At 40.9% G+C, this 22049-nt stretch overlaps 1 protein-coding gene across 1 annotated transcript; it reads left to right on the forward strand.

The window, feature by feature from the left end:
- The first annotated feature begins 1507 nt into the window (after positions 1–1507).
- LOC124138982 (ectonucleotide pyrophosphatase/phosphodiesterase family member 5-like) lies at positions 1508–20579 on the forward strand. Its single transcript, XM_046505910.2, has 4 exons — positions 1508–2444; positions 6186–6371; positions 16550–16789; positions 19000–20579. Exons 1-4 carry the CDS (start codon positions 1601–1603, stop codon positions 19209–19211), a joined length of 1482 nt encoding a protein of 493 aa, XP_046361866.2. The 5' UTR covers positions 1508–1600; the 3' UTR covers positions 19212–20579.
- The last annotated feature ends 1470 nt before the right edge of the window (positions 20580–22049 follow it).

Here is a 22049-nt window from a genome sequence, read left to right on the forward strand (position 1 = left end):
TTCAAATCTGCTGTTCCATGCCGTGTATAAGTAGCTGTACATGACACTGTTTTATAGACAGCAACTTCTTTTATTCCTTGTACGTGAAGGAGCAAGAAGTTACTTCATCACGTGAAGGAGCGAGAAGTTACTTCATCGCGCGAAGGAGCAAGAAGTTACTTCATCGCGTGAAGGAGCGAGAAGTTACTTCATCGCGCGAAGGAGCGAGAAGTTACTTCATCGCGCGAAGGAGCAAGAGGTAACTTCATCGCGTGAAGGAGCAAGAGGTTACTTCATCACGTGAAGGAGCAAGAAGTTACTTCATCGCGTGAAGGAACAAGAAGTTACTTCATCGCGTGAAGGAACAAGAAGTTACTTCATCGCTTGAAGGAGCAAGAAGTTACTTCATCGCTTGAAGGAGCAAGAAGTTACTTCATCGCGTGAAGGAGCAAGAAGTTACTTCATCACGTGAAGGAGCAAGAAGTAGCAAAGAATAAAAGAAATTGCTATCCATAAAAAAGGAGGCCTATCATGTATTCATATTCTCCCAACTTCTAAATTCCTCTCAAAGACTTAAAACTGTATATTGGCGAACGTTTCCAAGTTAATGTTTATCATGACTGGGTACATTACACTGTATAATCGAGGATGGACCAAGAAATCATGTTATACTAGCTTCGTCAATTCGAATTATTAGACCCGTGAAGGTCTGGGGTAGAATTCGTCTTCAGCAACCCATGCTTGCCGTAAAACGCGACTATGCTTCTCGTAAGAGGTGACTAACGGGATCGGGTGGTCAGGCTCGCTTGACTTAGTTGAAACATGTCATCGTATCCCAATTTCGTGGATCGATGCTCATGATGTCAATCACTGGATTGTCTGGTCCAGGCTAAATTATTTATAGACCGCCGTCATATAGCTTGAATAGTGCTGAGTAGTGCGTTAAACAACAAACAAACAAACAAACAAATCGAATTATTAAAACGCAACATTGAATAAACATTTTTACACCTAGTTCACACAGTGTGACCTTGACCTCCAGTACGTGCCATCCAATCCTTTGTCACAAAGAATGTATATCAGGTAGGAAGTCTCGAACAGCTCTTATGAAAAACAGGAGGCAGTAATGGTCAATTTCGAGCAAACGTCCCTTTCTTATGCGTCTGAATAAGAGTGTTTGGTTGTGTTTTCAACGCCGCACTCATTCGAGTTTGGGTCCGAAAATCCAGTGAGCATCAATATACACACGTTGACATACGATAACATGCAACCATCCAAGTCACCAAGCTTGACCACCCGATCCATTTAAGATCCATTCTTACGTAATAAGCATAGGTTGCTGAGTTACCCACAATCCCTATGATGAATCTGAATAAGTAATGAGATTATGAAAGTGTAATCGACCTCGTCCATTCAGACATAACACGTTTACGTTTGCATGTTTTGAGCAAATGTATTTGTCGATTTGCGAGTGTTTTAGTGGTTGGCGTATGAACAATAAATAGAGTTGTTTCCCTTGAATCACTTCCTTCTCCGACTTTCCTGAACATGACAACCTGAAAACACAAGATTGTTTCCAGATTCCTGTTAGAATTGAGACGTAATTTCAACTCGCACGAACATGATATCAATGCTAACTGTGGTTATTTGTCTGTCTTATTTAATTCCGACAAATAGCCACTTTGAAAAAGCGAGTTCGCCGCCGAAGTTGTTAGTGATTTCATTCGATGGATTCAGGTGGAATTATTTGGAGCGGACGGATACTCCGCACTTCGACGTTTTCTTGAAAAATGGAGCACACTCAAAGAATGGCCTCAAGAACGCGTTCATTACCAAGACATTTCCAAACCATTACACTCTAGCTACGGGAATGTGGGAAGAGAGCCATGGCATCGTGGCCAATACGATGTACGACCCAAAACTGAACGAAGTTTTCACTCTATCCAATAAAGTTGATCAGACGAGTGCAAAGTGGTTTGATGATGGCGGCGAACCCGTGTGGGTGACGAACCAGCTTCAGAACTCTCACCACAGAAGCGGCATTGTGATGTGGCCGGGAGGGGGTGCTCCTGTCAAGGGTGTCAATGCTGTCCACAATATCTTGTTTGATCCATCTGTCAAAAACAACACGAGGGTAGATACCATTTTGGATTGGTTCACATCAACCTATCCTATCAACCTTGGTCTTCTTTATTTTGAGCAACCAGATGAATTTGGTCACCAATTTGGACCAGATTCTAGTCAGGTGACAAGAATGATTGGAGGGTTGGACGAAGTAGTCGGTTATCTGTTGAAGGGTATGAAAGAGAAGGGTTTGTTGGAAAATACAAACGTTATCATAACAAGTGATCATGGATTTTCAAGCACTCCACCTGAAAATGTTATTAATTTGGATAAATACATTGATCCATTGTCATACAAGATATTTTCAAGTAACCCAATTGGAAGTATTTTGCCTAATGAAGGTGAGTAGAAGACTGTAGGACATCTCATTCAAAACTAGTTTATGAAACTGATTGTCTTGATTATTGAGTACAAGTATATTAGGGGCGGTCAGGGAGCCTAGTGGTTAAAGCGTTAACTTGTCATACTGAAGACCTGGGTTCGATTCCCGACATGGGTGCAATGTGTGAAGCCCATTTCTGGTGTCCCCCGCCATGATTTTGCTGGAATATTTTGCTAAAAGCAGCGTAAAACCATACTCGCTCACTCGCTCACAAGTATATTAGATTTGACCTTGCACAGTAAAGTAACATATGTTTTGTTACACTTTCATCTTTTTTAATGCCTATATCTTGTGATACATTGCTACTAATCAATCATCTCTGCCATCAACATCTTATTTATTGCAAGCTATGTTAGCAAACTGCAACTGTCTGTTAATGAGGTATTAACGAGCGACTCTGAGCTCAAATAAGACTTTTCCTTGGAGACAATTCATGCATTAAGACCTGCATCACACACAGCAAGATACCTACATCAATATCCACGGATCCCCTTCATAGGAAGGAATTATGAGCATCATACTGAAAAGGACAGAGTGTTGACCGCTCTGAAGCATGGATAAATCCCTGGCACATGGAGGATGAATATGCAAATGGAAATAGGTTTTCACGTTTAGGATATTTTCTCAATGAAAGTCAAACATTTCATGACAAATGTATATCTAAATGTGTAGACTCATCCAAATTAAGGGGGCAAAGGTAGCCCAGTCGTCTAAGGTGCCGCGATTTTCTGTGCAGAGTTTTGTCCCTTGGGCACGCCAAAAACCTATGATTGTGGGTTCAAATCCCGGTTCGCCCTGATAATGTTTCTAGGTTTGTCAGCACCATACCCATGCTCAGGGGTTTCATCGAAGTGGTAAACGTCTGAGACCTGCATCACTTCGGGCTTTCCTTCCACATTAAGCTGACCCGTCGCGATATAAATGGAATATTGTTAAAAGCGGCATTAAACCCAACTCATTCACTCACTCATCCAAAATGAAACAGATGAAAAACACATGAATTGATTGTATAAGATCTTACAGAGGCTCCAGGTTGGCCACAAGGAATTCTGGGTAGCAGAGTGATTGGCTTCATATGATCGTGGCATGTTTTTTTTGTCATCTAGGCCATGATAAACACTTGCTTCTAATCTAATCAAGCTGGCAGGTTTTTCTTCAGTTGGCCTCTAATAAAAAAACATGACTGAAGCCAACGTAACAAATGTTATATTTGCGATAAAACTTTCTTTGTAAAGTACAGATTCTCGTACATTTTGGGGTGGTTGAGTCCTGTCCGGGATTCAAACCCACACTGCCAGAGTAAGGCACCTAATCACCAGCACACAAAGTCAGCGATCTAACCCACTCAGCCACCGAGGCTTCCACAAAATTGAAAGTCTGACAACCGGTAGTCTAGATCAGGTACTTTATGTACCCACTGACAAGTGTAAATTGGCACGGCTTCCATGGCCCAAAGCTATGAACATGATGAACACAAATGACATTTAGAAAATGGTCAAATGTAACAAATGTCATATTTTGGACAACACTTTCTGAGTAAAGTACAAATTCTCATACTTTTTTTTGGGGGGGGGGGGTCCTGTCCGGGAATCGAACCCACACTGCCAGAGTAAGGCACCTAATCACCAGCACACAAAGTCAGCGATCTAACCCACTCAGCCACCGAGGCTTCCACAAAAATGAAAGTCCGACAACTGGTAGTCTAGATCACATACTTTGTGTAAAAGAACTTATTACACGCATAGATTTCTTCAAGGACAACACTCTTATTACCGATATATTTAATTTGATAGTAAAGTGGTTACTGGTTATTGTTGCATTTGAGCAGATACTAGTACCTGGATAAGTGCAGTTTATAAATGTTTAATACATGTAATATATTAATAATAATTTAAACTTTCAACATGGTCAACCATGTCAAATAATTTATTTTGTTAGTGTTTCACTCAAGATAATAAATAATACATCCAGAGCTCCAGATAAGCTGCGTATCTGTGTAAAATACGCATCAGATATGCAGAAATATGCAGTAAAATCAAATCCAACATCAAATCAAACATTACAGATATGCTACAAAAATAAAACTTGTGTGTATCATCAAAATATTGTGAAGTAACCCTGCGTATTCGATAAGCAAATCAGCAACTTATTTTGAAATTATAAACGGGCATTCCGTCAGGCTTGCCAAACTCCACGATGACGGTTACATCATGATCATTTACCATCACACTTTCTTATGGAAGTATCGTTGTATTTTTGAGTCCTATAAAGCTTTCGAACCCACACGACACCAGTTTGCAGGGACTAGATGAATAGTGTTTTTAAATATTTAACTTAGATACCCACATGTGTAAAAACTAGTGGGTAACACTAACAGAAATTTGAATACCCAGATAGAATTACGGATACCCAATGATTTTAAAATGCATGGGTAAAATACCCACAACACCAAAAGCTTATCTGGAGCTCTGTACATCAACTACTGACTTGTTGTATTTGTGAATAAACATTCTTACTCGTTACCATGGTTACCCTATGTTTGTAATACGAACATATTCGCCTCAGTGTATTCGTTTCAGCCCCAGATAATACATACTTTTATTCCTAATATATGATATACATACGGGGGAAAGAGATGAGGATCACCATGTATATATCACATCACATGATGGATATGGATATTTTTTACTTAGTGTGAGGTTGTCATCAAAACTTGTATTGAGAAGTAAAAAAACGTGATGCATTGGTGTACTGTCCGACTACTTACAGTTATATGAAAGGATCGGGGGATTCTAAGCTTTTTTTTAATAGAAACTAGAATATGATAGTTTTGATACTGAAACACACTGAACTCAAAGTAAATCTCTGCTATAAAATTGCCGGGGACACGGAGGGCACAGCTGAGGCATCAAAGTCTAGTGGGTGACACGCCAGAAACCTATGATCTTGGGTTCGAATCCAGGTTCGGCCTGATTATGTTTCTAGGTTTGTCATCACCATACCCATGCTCGTTGGTTTCACCAAAATGGTAAAGGTCTGAGACCTGCATCACTTTGGACTTTCCTCAAACAATAACCGGCACGCCACGATATAACTGGAATATTGTTCAAAGCAGCGTTGAAGTCACCATCTTCCCAAAGCAAGAGAGTTCACTGACCATGCTGACTATAAAAGTCCAGTTACCACCCTTGCCGAACTAGGCTGGTATTATGGAGTTACATTTTGGCTGCACAAACGAGTCCAATCAAAATCGCGCAACGAATCTAAATCTGGTTCGTAAACTGTCGTGCAGATTTTGGTCGATTGCCGGATTTTCCCAGACTTTTTGTGTTTTTAATCAAGATGCTCATGTGATTTGATGCACTTCGCGATGTAAGACCCATTGTATCACTGTATAGATGCTGGTTATCGATCAGATCGTCTTGACTAGGTGCCATCGTTTTGTTTTAAACAAATGCCAGTCATACGAGGGGTGGAATCTGATTGGTCCATAGGAGAGGGTTAGAAGGGACAAAACTTGTAATAGCCACTGGTGGCTCTAGGATCGAGCCCAGGAATTCCAGCCTAGTTCTGCAAGGGTGGAAACTGGACTTTTAGAGTCAGTTAACTCTCTTGCCTCGGGAAGATGTGAAGTCACTCCATGTGAACATACTGCACTTGAACTGATGTGTTGTAATAGTTTGAGTTCTTCTCATTGCAGGCCTGCTGGAAGAGCTGTATGCAAATCTTACAGCAGGGTCCAAAGCTGAAGGGCACTTCAAAGTTTACAAGAAAGACGACATACCAGACAGATATCACTACACGCACAATGACAGGATTATGCCGCTCCTCGTGGTGCCTGAAGACACTTACCAGCTTACTAGAAATGGAACAGTCCTACATGAATGTAAGTGGCCAGGTATCTGCTTGTTTCAGCACCTGTCTGGTGGAATAGTTTTGAAAGTTAACCCCCAAACATGTTTCTTTTCACATTTCAAAGTTTTAAAAAAGTTCGTCCTTACATTGACACCTCACCTGATGAGTCACATCTGGTTTTACCATGTGGTATGTGTAAAACACCACCTCTGTCGCCTGTAAAGCGGAAGGTCGGTGGTTCAATCCCCTGCCGTGTAATGCCAAAAGACGTAAAAGACATATCATTAACATATCACAGATTTTCTCTCGTGCAAGAGTTTGAAATCAACAAACGATCAAATAACTTCTGAACTAATGTGTGTAGCCCATTTCCGCCGTGATATTGCTGGAATATTGCTAAAAGCGGCATAAAACCTTACTCACTCACTCACTCACTCACTCACTCAAGATTGAGAGGAGTACTAGTGACATCGTTGCTTATTCAAGCAACAGTGTAATTTGATTGGACGTCTATTTTTAGGGTCGTGTCATTCAAACCAGCCCTAAAACATACTTAAGGTCACGAATGGGTCCAGAATTATCATAAAAGGATGGTGGTATGCAGTCTCATTAAAATCTGATCTTAGTTCTCACTCCCAGTAAACAAAGATCTGAGGACATCCCATTACGGGTCACGTCAGGCTAACCTGTCGCAAACTTTGACCGACCAATGGAATTACTAACAAGAAGTCAACAATAGCCAATCAGAAGGCAGCTTAATCGAGCTTTACAGCACGAGTTTCAAACCGGCGACTACGCTTCGAATCATATTTTGGCATATACTCGATTAAAAAAATAAAAACTGAACAAAAGAACAGTCTGGAATGGCTAATCATTGCTAATAGCTGGTCTAGATTGTATGGATACAGACATTAAGCCCATACCTGTTGTTTGGAATACCCTGTGTGTTATTATTCGAGGTTGCACGATCAAAACTCACATTCCAACTGTCACTTTCATGATCTGATAAGCGATGCTCTGGTTGGTCAGATGAAAGGTCGATCTGACATGACCCGCAATGGATTGTCCTCAGATCTTTGTTTAGCGGTAACGAGAACTAAGATCTGATTTTAATGAGATTGGGTGGTTTGATAGACTGGTTTATTGGGGATGTGTTTGGGGATGTACAGTAATTACTAAAAGATAATGCCAGGAAAGCAGGTAATCTTATCTGTGATGATTTCTGAACAACACTGAATTTATCCTGTATCATTTTCAATAATTACACATATATGGTGGACTGGTACTTGCCTTAGCTTATTAAATATGGATTTTTTGTATGTGAGACCATATCAGCAACATCTGTCACAGGTTGTAATAGAGATGATTGATTGACATCGAATCACGTGTGATAATAAACTCTCTGTCTGCAAACCATGCACACAGATGCTGCACTTAAAACATAAATAGCCCATTCAGACACAGTATACGAGCCGACCATTCTTTTTTTTTAGCCCCTTAATGCTGAGTGCCAGACAGGGTAATAACAAGTACCAATACTACCATCCTTTAACGTCTTTTGGTATGATGCTTCTGGTGATCGAACCGCTCTCGAGGCAGACGGTCTTCTACTAGGCCATGGAGGCGGTCAGCAGTCTGTGACAAATGCTTCTAGTCCAAAAGCCCAAGTGTAGTAAACTTCCTTTTGGTCTAATAATCTCAATTGTCAGTGCTTCATGGGTTTGCTTTCACTATGTTGACCAACCCTTAGTCTATGAAAATATGTTATGTTGATAGAAACAAACAACTCCATTTAAATTGAAAAGGAGCCCAAGTGAGATTGGAGATTCAGTGAAAAATCTAGACTTGCTATATCATTACAGTAACGGCAGAAGGAAAAATAATATGGTTCAGGGCCAGACTTTACACTTCTTTTCTTTGACCCTTGAAGATCCGGGGTAGAATAGGTCTTCAGCAACCCATGTTTAACATAAAAGGCGATTATATTTGTCGTAAGAGTTGACTAACGGGATCGGGTGTTCAGGCTTGCTGACTTGGTTGATGCATGTCATCGTATCCCAACTGCGTGGATCTATCCTCATGATGTCAATCACTGGATTGTCTGGTCCAGACTCGATTATTTACACCGTGCTGTCAAACAGCTGGAATATTGCTGAGTGCAGTCTTTTAAGCCAAGCCTGGGTTGCTGAAGACCTATTCTACCTGGGATCTTCACGGGTCTGTCTCCTAGTGAGTTTATGTTGTGTAAACACTTCTGTCGCTGTCTGTTGGGTTTAACACTACTTCAGTGTTCCTGTTTACCTGTTATTACCAGTTTTTTTACAGGTAAATTTAGGCTTGGACTGGTGATTCACGTGAAGTACCTTATAAATCTTTGTTGTTGAAAAAGACATCAGTGATAAATACATTTTCAGAACGAAGTCAACTTGTCTGTTATCATCAGGGTTTCCCCTTGTCTATTTTTAGTGCAAGAATATAACATTTCGCTTTGCTTCGAGGTAAAATATATATTTGTTGCAACTTCATCTCCAAATATTGAAAAAAAAAGAAGAGAAATTGTGGCTGAAATTTGTGTGAATGATGTGTAGATCTAACTAAGTTACTTTAGAGATGACGTCATTGCACTGAACATGATAATTTTCATACCTTTTTTTATTTGTTGAAAGTTGGGACTGACAAAACTTAGGGGGGCCTGGTAATTATAAGAGTTGCCAGTACAACAGGACTGGCAGTTTCAAAAGTCAGCTGGAACACTGCACTTTGAACGGTATAAAGCTATGTATTACATGTCTGCTAGTACATTAGGGGCGGTCAGGTAGCCTATTGGTTAAAGCATTTGCTCGTCACGCCGAAGACCCAGGTTCAATTCCCAACGTGGGTACAATGTGTGAAGCCCATTTTAGGTGTCCCCTGCTGTGATATTGCTGGAATATTGCTAAAAGCGGCGTAAAATCATACTCACTCACTGTAGCACATTACACAAGAAATGCTGGTGATTCAGCTGAGCAGTCACTGGTTTGAGCAGTCACTGGTTTGAGCAGTCACTGGTTTGAGCAGTCACTGGTTTGAGCAGTCATTGGTTTGAGCAGTTACTGGTTTGAGCAGTCACTGGTTTGAGCAGTCATTTGTTTGAGCAGTCACTGGTTTGAGCAGTCATTGGTTTGAGCAGTCACTGGTTTGAGCAGTCACTGGTTTGAGCAGTCATTTGTTTGAGCAGTCATTTGTTTGAGCAGTCACTGGTTTGAGCAGTCATTGGTTTGAGCAGTCACTGGTTTGAGCAGTCATTGGTTTGAGCACTCACTGATTTCTCTCTCTCGCTGGAACCAGGCCATGATTCACTGGTTACAAAATTGTGACTGCACTGCAAAGCGGCCACAGTTTTCTTTTGTAGCCATGGTTACATGATTGTAAATTTTAGATTTGAAGTGATAATGATGACAGATGGTTTTCAGAACATGCTATGCATTTGCAGGATACGTTGACTATTGTTTGATCATGTTGATTATTAAGCGTGTGCTGTATTACCAGTATATCGGTAAATTGAGGTTCTATCTTTCCACCATACATATCACAATATCAGATTTCATGCTCGGTATATCAGGTGATTTCAAATAGCAGTTTTTATTGTGTGTTTATTGTAAACAAAATTGTGTATTTATTGTAAACACTTGCCAAATACATCATGATACATGTACCTTCGAAATATTTCCGTAATTTCAAAATGCAAGTTCACATTCTGGAGTTCTTCTGTGCTAGTGGTGAAGCTCCATGTCATCACATGCATGCTTGTGTATTTACTGACTGAGGAAATATTTGAATTATACAATATATTGTGACACATGCACGGCCTTGTGCATTGTAAAATATTAGGATACACTTCAAACATCCAATACCCATCCCTATTGATTATCATGATGATCATGGAGACATGGCAGGGTTCTTGTATTTTAGTGACAGTGGCACGGTTAAAATTGCAGTGGCACGATTAAAATATATAACCGACTAAGAATAAAAACAAATTCAAAACTGATAGACAACAGCTGTTGGATTGAGCTGAGGCTCACTTGTATTAGTATTATGTCAAGTGACTTTCATTGACTGGTGGTTGGGGGGATGAGGACACAGATTTATCTGAGATTCCAAACAACATAAATTGAATTTCCTTGTCAAGCAAATTGGGAAAATATTCCTATTTTGTTCAACATGCTGAAAGTTAGGATTTCTTAAGTTTCTACTTTCCTAATTTCATATTTATTACAAAATAGTATTTTGCCATAGTGTCCAATGCAATTTAGTGTTAAAGGCAATACCTCTTTATTTGTTGTTTAACCAGCTTTATCAGTAAAATACAAATCCCTTCGACCAAGCCATCATTTTAGTTATAACTGTATTAACATGAAGTGAATAAAACAAATTATTCCCTTTTGGGAATTTCTTTTGGCTTCAGCTGCTGAAGATCAACCTCTGAGCAGGTCGACATAAACATCTGAAGTAACAGGATAGAATTCCCCTGACTAAATAGGCTAAATCAGAATTTCATGATCATAATGGTCATTTTCAAGTATCGGGGCCCGATTTAGCAATATAAAACATGCACCAGTGCAACCTATTATTGAAAAATGCAACCTAATATTTATGTCTACATACACTAAGTGCATATTCAAACATTTCAAATTTGTGTCGAGCGTCCGCCCGGAGAGCGGAAGGTCCGGGGTTCGATCCCCGGCCGCGTCATACCAAAAGACGTTAAAAGATGGTACTTGTTGTTACCCTGTCTGGCGCTCGGCATTAAGGGGCTAAAACAAGGACTGGTCGGCTCGGAGTCAGTATACTGTGTCTGAGTGGGGTATTCATGTTAAACTGCGGCTGTGGCATCTCAGTGAGCTAGCACTATAAATCGGCATCAGTCCGGACTAGTACAAGCAGCAACAAACACACACACACATGCATGCACGTCGCTATATAAGTGCAATAAATCTTGGACGCGACGTTAAACCCAATTTCACCTCACCTCAAATTTATGTCTGACTGACTCTTACTTGTCCCCACATAAAATCAATCTTTGAACACACTCAATACCTCTAAGTTTATTTACCATTCTACATCACTAGTCCCTGTAGTACCTGTAATTTGTGAAACTTTTTCGGGTTTGGCGTCATCTAACTTTTGGTACCTCAACTTTATGTGCACATGTTCCTATTACAGTTTGCAGCATTTATCTGTATGAAACTAGCAGCAGACTGTTTCAACTTTGATAATTTTATGGGACGAGGGTAGGGCTGGGACGGGTAACTTGGGTACTCAGGTCGGGTTAATCCTGAGTAGGACCCGGGTACCCACAGGACTACCCGGACCCGTGGTTAGTCACGTGCTATATTGTTTAATGACAAAAATTATCTAAAACTCTATGGTTACACTATAAGTCACTAACGATCCCATTTCTTTCTGACAATGCACCCATTCCTTCTGACTTTTATATGTTTGAATAAAGATAAAACTTCATGCAGTAAACTTCAGTGTATGCATGACCGGATCGTTTTACACGTGTATCTAAATACATTGTGCCAGGGCTAAGGTCAAATTTTTCCAAATCGGACATTTTGTACCTATCTCTAAATACCTACAGCGGGTACCCGGGTAGGGTCGGGTAATAGAGTGGTGGGTACCCGGGTAGTAAATTTGGACTCGTCCCAGGCTCCCAGCCCTAGACGAGGATGCAACCTGGTTTTGTTTGGTGCAAGTTACATCAAGTTCCTTAAATCAAGGCACATGCATGTCACTGATTCTGTTATCGCTGATGGTGTTATCACTGATGATGCAGTGTTTGTGTATGTCGAGTGTCGAGAGCCGCTGGCAACCTTGATAAATGATAGGCATTTGACAAGAACCTGTGGAGCAGGAAGTAGAGAGGTTTGACGCACACAATCTGGGTTAATCTGATGTAAAAACCACATAAACATGTGACTCACACTTTGTAAGCTATTTTCACATGGTTAACCCTCTTTATGCCATGGAACTGTATATGGTCAAGGGCTGGGACAGGTAACTTGGGTACTTGGGTACTTGGGTACTCGGGTCGGGCTGGTCTTGAGTAGGACCCGGGTACCCACAGAACTACCTAGACCCATGGTTAGTCATGTGATATACCGTATTCGACGTAATAAGCGCCCCGCCCTAATAAGTGCCCACAGCGAGATTTGCTGATATATTGGCTAGTGAACAATCCCACATTAGCCCCCCTTCCGACCTCTATTCGCATATGATCTGCACCGCTTCCTTCCCCTATTCGCATATAATACCCACTCGTGTGTTATACGCACCCTTTATTATTGGCAATTAAATTCTGGAAACATATATCTGTCGTACATAAACATATCAGGCTGTCAGCATAAACCTCGAAATTTATCTTTAAACTCTGTTTTTTTCACCAAAATAATATTCTAATAAGTGCCCCCTATTTCTAATTTTGAGAGCGCCCTGGGCGCTTATTGCGTCGAAAACGGTAATGACAATAACACTAAAATTCCATTGATACACCACAGACCCGTGAAGATCTGGGGTAGAAGAGGTCTTCAGCAACCCATGCTTGCCATACAAGGCGACGGTGCTTTGTGGCGCTATATGATTGAGCCTGGAAATTCCAGCCTAGTTCGGCAAGGGCGGAAACTGGACTTTTGATAGTCAGTTAACTCCTTTGCCTCGGGAAGATGAGAAGAAAAAAGAAGGTTATAATACATTTTGTACAATGTCTTTTAGTATAATAGATTTTTGACATGGTGATGTCATCATAAATGAGTGAGTGACAATGTTTTTTTCACTGCTTTTAGCAATATTCCAGCAATATCTCAGCTTAGGGACCCATGATGATCTGGGTTAGAATTGGCCTTCAGCAACCAATGCTGAAAAGCATTCCAGCTTTTTTCCAGACACAAGGCCCCCTTAAAGGGATGTGAAATCTCCGCGGAGACGCGGAAAAATTGTGTTTTTTAAAACAGTAGTCCTCGGAAAAAAACATCTTCTGCGTAAAAAAATAGTAATTTTTTTAAAAAAACACTCCGAAAAATATGATCGAAAACCGGACAATTGGCGCGGATTGTCCTGTTTTCGATCAGAGCTTTCACCAGCATAGGTTTTCGGACATCACACGTTTTCTGTCACGAATACTAGCACTATAACGTGGGGTGTGGCGTCACACAGAAATTGTAAATACTCAGAGTCAGCTGATGGCTTGTTTTTAAGATAAAATTGTCTTTTAATCCTGTAAGTGAATGAGATGTTTTACAGTTGTTCATGTGATAAGCGAGAAAACTATGAATGTTTCTTCAGCGTCCAAAACCCCATGTCATGGGGATATATGTTGTATTAATGTCTTATGTTTGCAATGGAGTTTTGATTTTTTCATCAAAAGGTAAGTACAAGGTAAATTTTTTTCAATATGCTTCAACATGGGGAAAGGGTCAGACATTGCACGCTTGTGACAGTTGTCCTTGTGTCTGGGGGATGGGGGTTAGTGTTTATGGCAGTATTGCTCCCAGACCTGGCGGGTAGCCAGGTGCGCGAAAGCTATGCCCAATTTTATAAAAGTACTGATTTAACTTCGAAATTTTACTGCATCTGCCATCTTGTTTATTTGACTTATTGACTTTGGCCATTGACTTATTACATTTCTTGGTGTGAATGTTGTCCAAACTGCACAAAATTGCTTAAAATGCAATCAAATGTTTTAAAAATTTCTGGGGGGGCATGCCCCAAGACCCCATGAGACTTTTCCTCTTTTTTTCGGGAAAACCTGCTCACATCCCTGCCCTTTAAAATACCAGATACTTGACTTTGTGATGTCAGTATACACATATGCCATGTTGTTATAGGTTACTGTAAATCTTGATATTAACGCGAGCATGAATTAAATGCGAAAAATGCGAGTGGTCTTTGCTCGCATTATTAAACATCGCGTATATATCAACAATAAGACATTTTGGATAGCAAAAATACCAACTTAGACATACACTGAAAACAAACAACTATGTATTCCACATCAATGTTTATTGAGCAGCACTTGTTACAAGTATATAAACAATGACATTCAAACACTAATTACATCCTGTGAATTGTCACTGCTGGGGTCAAGACAAGCGTTCTACTCACTCATTTTCTCACTGATCACACCTGCAAGTCCAGACAGACACCACCCAACATGGTGTCTTTGATCTTTGCGACTGCATCAAAGGCCGACACAAGCCAGCGCGCACGTATTGTTTAAGCTGAAGTACTCTACCCAGCGCTAATAAGCGGTGCTATTTGGTGTGTGATTGGATTAATGTAAGGTTGGATTAAGGTGAGGATTCTCCTGTAAACTGACAGAGGACATTTTGTTTAGATATAAATTCACTGATGCTTGAGAGGAGGAGGTCCTCCATCCACCTCGGCATTTATTCCAAATTTAAAAATTCCAAAAATTCAATATAAGCAACCCCTAAAAGCCCCCTCTTGTGTTGCTCACACCACTTTCACCCTTCTCGGAATACACTAAATAGTCCGGCCAGGCCCATGTGCGAAATACGCTGCAGTCGGAAAGCGCACGTTAAATCTCCTATATCAGTCAGTCAGTCAGAGGAGGGGGTGTCGCATTCATATTGAGTCGCATTTTTGGCTAGGGGCCATCCGTCGCATTCTTTTTGAGACGCGTTAATTTCACGTTTTGCAGTACTGTATAGGTTCAGAGCATGTTCATTCCAATGTAGTATCGGATCCTGGAGGGGATGCAGGGAGTACATCCTTAGTTATACAGGGTATTGGATTCTATCTTCATTCTAGGATACTAAATACCCTGGATCCATTCAGCCCAATCTTCATCTGAATCACTTACTTGCATATACCCTTGAAGATCCAGGGTAGAATAGGTCTTCGGCAACCCTTGTTTAACGTAATAGGTGACTGTGCTTGTTGTAAGAGGCGACTAACCGGATCAGGTGGTCAGACTAGCTGACTTGGTTGATGCATCTTATCCCAATTGCGTGGATCGATGCTCATGATGTCAGTCACTGGATTGTCTGGTCCAGACTTGATAATTTACAGCCTGCTGTCGTATAGCTGGAATATTGCTGAGTGCGGCGTTACAAAACAAATGAAACAAAACGAAAACATTGCACATAGTACTTCCATATCATATATCCTTGTCAGCCCTCATGGTTTGGAAAGTGTGCATCTTCGGAAGATGATCTTCCACTTATACCCGATCCTGGAGGGGTAACAGGGGCCCTGTCGTCTAAGGTGCCATAATTCGCTGTGCAGAGTTGCGTACCTTAGGCGTTCCAGAATCCTATGTTTTGGGTTCGAATCCTGCTTCGATCCGATTATGTTCCAAGGTTTGTCAGCACCATAGCCATGCTCACACCACTTTCACCCTTCTCGGAATACACTAAATAGTCCGGCCAGGCCCGTGTGCGAAATACGCTGCAGTCGGAAAGCGCACGTTAAATCTCCTATATCAGTCAGTCAATCAGTCAGTCAGAGGAGGGGGTGTCGCATTCATATTGAGTCGCATTTTTGGCTAGGGGCCATCCGTCGCATTCTTTTTGAGACGCGTTAATTTCACGTTTTGCAGTACTGTATAGGTTCAGAGCATGTTCCTTCCAATGTAGTATCGGATCCTGGAGGGGATGCAGGGAGTACATCCTCAATCATACAGGGTATTGTCAGGATTATATCTTCTTTCAGGGTACTAAATACCCTGGATCAATTCACTGCCATCTTCATCTGAATCACTTACTTGCACATAGCCAATTGCGTGGATCGATGCTCATGATATCAATCACTGGATTGTCTGGTCCAGACACGATTATTTACAGACCGCCGTCATATAGCTGGAATATTTCTGAGTGCGGCGTTAAACAACAAACAAACAAACAAACAAACTTGCACATAGTGACCCTTGAAGGTCTGGGGTAGAATAGGTCTTCATCAACCCATGTTAGACGTAAAAGGTGACTATGCCTGTTGTAAGAGGCGACTAAAGGGATCGGATGGTCGGGCTCGCTGACTTGGTTGATGCATGTCATTTGATTTGATTGATGTTCATTATGTCAGTCACTAGATTGTCCAGTCCAGACTTTATTATTTACTGACAGCTGTCATATTGCTGGAATATTTACTGAGAGCAGCGTTAAACATCAAAGGAACCATGGTTAAGTTCTTCCTCTCTGTCCACAGTGGGGAACCATGGCTGGGACAACTCTCTCCAAGACATGCATCCATTCTTCCTGGCAATGGGGCCATCCTTCAAGGCTGGCGCCAGTGTGGACATCTTGAACAATGTCGATGTCTATCCCCTCATGTGTCACCTCCTGGGCCTTGAGCCGGCGCCAAATAATGGTAGCTTACAGAATTGTCTCCCCTTGTTAAAGACAGTCGATGATCATGCTGATTATACTGTTACAACATTTGGAACTTGTAAGTATATCATCACTCTGTTAACATGAGAAATAGTTACCATGGTTACCACTAGGGCTGGCTATTGATATAGATTATAGAGATCGATAATCAGAGAAGTAACTTGAAGCAAATATGCAAGAACTATATATTTCATATATTTCACCCCACTGGTAAGCAGTTATTCATTTAGGCATAGAATATTTTGTGGACATTTTTTAGATACAACAAAAACAGCTTTCCATCTTCGACAGTTGCCATTATTGACAGTAACATGTCTGTGAACTTTATTTTATCACACAAGTGTATGAAAGTTATTATCAATTACAACAGTTTCATATCGATAATCACAAATATTTCTTCCCATTAACGATATTTCCGATTGTCAATCTTTTTAGCCAGCCCTAGTTACAACATATTATTTATGTTAATAAGCATGAACATTGTCTTTGGTTTTGACCAAATTTGGTTGAACGTATCAGCTGATTGTGATGTCAATTGCAGGTGCCCACAGATTACATTATTATTATTGCACACATTTCTGTCTGCTGTGGGAGACAATGGTAGACAGTAATAGGAATGGCAGACATTAATATTGGTGTAAATTGATGAAGAACTTATTCAGTGTTGGATTTTTGTTATCACAGTCCCCCAGTAGTCTCAGACTAAATCATGCACTTTTGCACTTGCAATATATCATCAAGTCAGACAAAATTTGAAATTACAGCTAAATCATGCACATATGCACTCATGGGCTAAATCATGCACTAACAGCCTGAATAATGTACTTGCAGGCTAACTCATGCACTCACACATTAAAGGCATATCAAGCACTCACATGCTTAGGGTATATCATGCACTCACACACTTAGGAAATATCATGCACTTACACACTTTGGGTATATCATGAACAAGCGCACTTAGGGTATATCATGCACTCGCACACTTAGGAAATATTATGCACTCACACACTTTCGGTATATCATGAACACGTGCACTTAGGGTATATCATGCGCTCACATGCTTAGGGTTTATCATGCACTTACACACTTAGGGTATATTATGCACTCACACACTTTGGGTATATCATGCACTCACACATTTAAGGCATATCAAGCACTCACATGCTTAGGGTATATCAAGCACTCACACACTTAGGGTATATCATGCACTCGCACACTTAGGGTATATTATGCACTCACACACTTTGGGTATATCATGAACACGTGCACTTAGGGTATATCATGCACTCACATGCTTAGGGTATATCATGCACTCACACACTTAGACAATATTATGCACTCACACACTTTGGGTATATCATACACTTGCACACGTAGGGTATATCATGCACTCACACACTTAGGGTATATCATGTACTCACACACTTAGGGTATATCATGCACTCACACACTTAGGGTATATCATGCACTCACACACTTAGGGTATATCATGCACTCACACACTAAGGGTATATCATGCACTCGCACACTTAGGGTATATCATGCGCTCACACACTTAGGGTATATCATGCACTCACACACTTAGGGTATATCATGCACTCACACACTTAGGGTATATGATGCATTACACACTTAGGGTATATCATGCACTCACACACTTAGGGTATATCATGCACTCACACACTTAGGGTATATTATGCACTCACACACTTACGGTATATCATGCCGCCCACACACGTAGGGTATATCATGCACTCACACACTTACGGATATCATGCACTCATACACTTAGGGTATATCATGCACTCACTGGCTATATCATGAACTTTACAGGCTATATCATGAACTCACAGGCTATATCATGCACTCACTGGGTATATCATGAACTTTACAGGCTATATCATGAACTTTACAGGCTATATCATGAATTCACAGGCTATATCATGAACTCAGGCTATATCATGAACTTATAGGCTATATCATGCACTCACAGGCTATATCATGAACTTTACAGGCTATATCATGCACTCACTGGGTATATCATGAACTTTACAGGCTATATCATGAACTTTACAGGCTATAACATGAATTCACAGGCTATATCATGAACTTTTTTTCACTCATGTCATACAGCCACAGGTCAGATGATAGAGGGAGTGTCCCAATCCTGTGATGAGACAAGACTGGCGAGGGATGCTCATGAAGTGCTTGAAATGTATCTGTTCTCCCTGTCACATGGATCTGTTGATCGGCTGGCCTGTGTTTCAGATATCCTCATCCTCATCTTCATTGCGCTGATCGCGGGCGTCTTCATGGTGGCCGCCTGCCGTCAACACCGCTACCTCAAACGCAAACAGAAGCAGTTGCTGCCCCTTACCAGCCTCCACGGGTTGGTGCGGTACGCCACGCCCCCCAACGGCGCCAAGATCCCCCTGCTGTCCGACACGGATGAAGAGGACGAGGATATGATCTTAGACTAGAGCCAGGACAAGAACAGAATCCAGAGCCAAAGACAAGTATTATATGAAAGAGAGAGAAGGCGCAAGAGTGCATTGTCAGGATATCAAGGTACTGTCTACTAAAACAATGTGTAGTGAGGCATTGTTTAAAGTGGTCAGGACCTTTGTATCGTTATTGACTGTCCCATGTTATCTTTCTTACTTAGCTGAATGTTTAGTTTGGCTTGACATGCACGTACCGGACTAAGGTGTCTTAGTGAATGGCTAGAGTACATTAATTGGGCCTTAATGTAATGGCTGCAGTACATTGATCTGGAAATTGATCTACTCAGCAATCATGAGACAATTTTGAGCCCCAGCTGTGCTTTAAGAAGCAGAAATGGAGAGTGTGGTTTACTTTTGACTGTATTGATGAGATTGTGGGAAGAACAGGCAGATCAGGTTGACTGAGATTATAAGTATTGATTAATCATGAACACGTGAAAATTAGAATGTTTATTCTAGAGACCCCCTATTTTGTTTTAGTACTAGGGCTGTGCCAAGGAGCCCTATACTTTCATGCTTCATTTCTAACATTGATTTGTGTTTCATAAGATCAGAAGTTTTGCTACAAGTATGTTGCTACAAATTTTAACAAGCTTATGTTGTCTTGATCGTGATGATGGATTACGGTGGATGTGGAAAAATGACATGAATGTGAAAGGGTCAACAAGGTGTTGTTATCATTCTTGATATATCCTCATTCATTCAGTAGACTTGATTTTTGAATGTCTCTTTAAAAAATGATTTGGAAAGTTTTTTTAAGAACCGGCATAACATGCATAAACCAGTAATGGCATGCTGGATAGACAATGGGGTTGTAACACTTGACGTCACCGCCAATGACTGCAAGATTCTAAAAAAGCTATTTTTAGAATGGATTTGAATGCTTTCTTGTAACTCCCGAAAATGTCATCTGTCAAGAGTCTTTTTTTCTAACTTCAGGGTTTTATGTTGGTGGCCTCATAAACCAATGGAATAGATATATATGGCCTCATATATGTTGGTGTGACAATTTTAAAATACTACTGGTATATGAGTATAATGTTCACAGACACCTTCCCTAAGTGAGTATGGTTTTACGCCACTTTTAGCAATATTCCAGCAATGTCACGGCAGGGAACACCAGATATGGGCTTCACACATTGTACCCATGTGGGAATCGAACCTGGGTCTTCGGCATGACGAGCGAACACTTTAACCACTCGGCTTCCCACCTTCCATGAAACACAGGGGGCACGGATGGCCCAGTCGTCTAAGGCGCCGCAATTCGCTGTGCAGAGTTGCATCCCTTGGGCATGCCAGAAACCTATGATTGTGGCTTCGAATCCCGGTTCGCCCCGATTATGTTTCTAGGTTTGTCAGCACCATACCCGTGCTCGTGGGTTTCACCAAAGTGGTAAACGTCTGAGATCTGCATCACTTCAGGCTTTCCTCCCACATTAAGCTGACACGCCGTGATATAACTGGAATAATGTTAAAAGCGGCGTTAAACCCAACTCACTCACTCACTCACTCCATGAAACACAGACAATGATAATGGAGGTCCTGCTGTTGATGTCAGTGTTGCGACTCACAGACTTTTAGAGTCCAAACAATACAAATGGCACCTTGTAAGAATCACTTTTTTGGGTTATCCATCATCTAATAATGTTTAAGAGTTGATACCACTAAATCTGCATCACTTAATGACTCAGTTTCTGCCCATTAATTTCCCCATATTCTATTTGGAAAGGTTTGCAGGGTATATATTGACTACAGGGATGTTTGTTTTGGGGGAACTTTAGTGTATGCGGAATTATGTTTACATCACATTCATGTCTCTTTCAGACATGTTATGGATTTTGTGATATGCATGTTTAGGTGGGTAGATGTTTGGGTTTTTTCCAGTCTTTGAAGACACAATGTTGCTTTTGTATGTCAATGTACCCACGTGTTTGGGTCGTGGTTTTCTTTCATGATGTATAAAACATTCCATGTTTGTATTCAGGGCTTACAGTTCTTTATTACCCCAGGGGAAAAACATATCGGTGCACATATTTCTGATATTTACAGAGTGTGCACATATCACTTTTCAGTTATTCTAGGCATTTGATTGGCTGATTGTGAACCCTGACCTTTACATATTTCACAAGAACACTTTGTTATTTTGTTATCAAATTCTGAAGCAGAAAAACAATACTACTATGTATGTATTAATATATTTGAAATATGCCTATGCAGCGGAGTATCTTTTATGTTGGACATGTGTCAGTTAAAACATATATATAAATCACATATCACAAGACTGCAAACATCTTCCCAAAGCAAGGGAGTTAACTGACTATAAAAGTCCAGTTTCCACCCTTGCCGAACTAGGCTGGATATATGGAGTTACATTTTGGCTGGACTAACGAGTCTATGCATAGTCCAATCTAAATCGCGTATCGAAATAGACATCCGGAACATGTGTACCAACAATTCGGCGTCAAAAGATGTTTTCCAAACCTTTTCATGTTCATAATAAGGTGCTGACGCGATTTGATGCACTTCTCAAAGTACGACCAATTTGATCACAATATAGATCTTGATTATTGATCAGATCTTCTTTACTCGGCCCCGCCATTTTGTTTGAAGCAAATGTAAGTGATGTGAGAGGTGGAATCTGATTGGTCAACAGGAGGGACATAGAAGGGACATAACTCATAACAGCCACAGGTGGTGCTACGATTGAGCCCAGAATTCTAGCCTAGTTCGGCGAGGGCGGAAACTGGACTTTTGTGGTCAGTTATCTCCCTTGCCTCAGGAACACGGACTGCAAAGGGCATATCAGTTCATTCC

This window comes from Haliotis rufescens, unplaced genomic scaffold (assembly GCF_023055435.1).
Source record: "Haliotis rufescens isolate VD_foot unplaced genomic scaffold, xgHalRufe1.0.p SCAF_5, whole genome shotgun sequence".
Lineage (NCBI taxonomy): Eukaryota > Metazoa > Mollusca > Gastropoda > Lepetellida > Haliotidae > Haliotis > Haliotis rufescens.

What these genes read in the sequence shown, in the direction of transcription:
- LOC124138982 (XM_046505910.2), top strand. Translation starts at nt 1,601, where the DNA reads ATGATATCAATGCTAACTGTGGTTATTTGTCTGTCTTATTTAATTCCG. An exon ending in AAGTATTTTGCCTAATGAAG is followed by an intron (nt 2,445 to 6,185) that starts GTGAGTAGAAGA and finishes TTCTCATTGCAG; the next exon opens with GCCTGCTGGAAGAGCTGTAT. An exon ending in TGGAACAGTCCTACATGAAT is followed by an intron (nt 6,372 to 16,549) that starts GTAAGTGGCCAG and finishes CTCTGTCCACAG; the next exon opens with TGGGGAACCATGGCTGGGAC.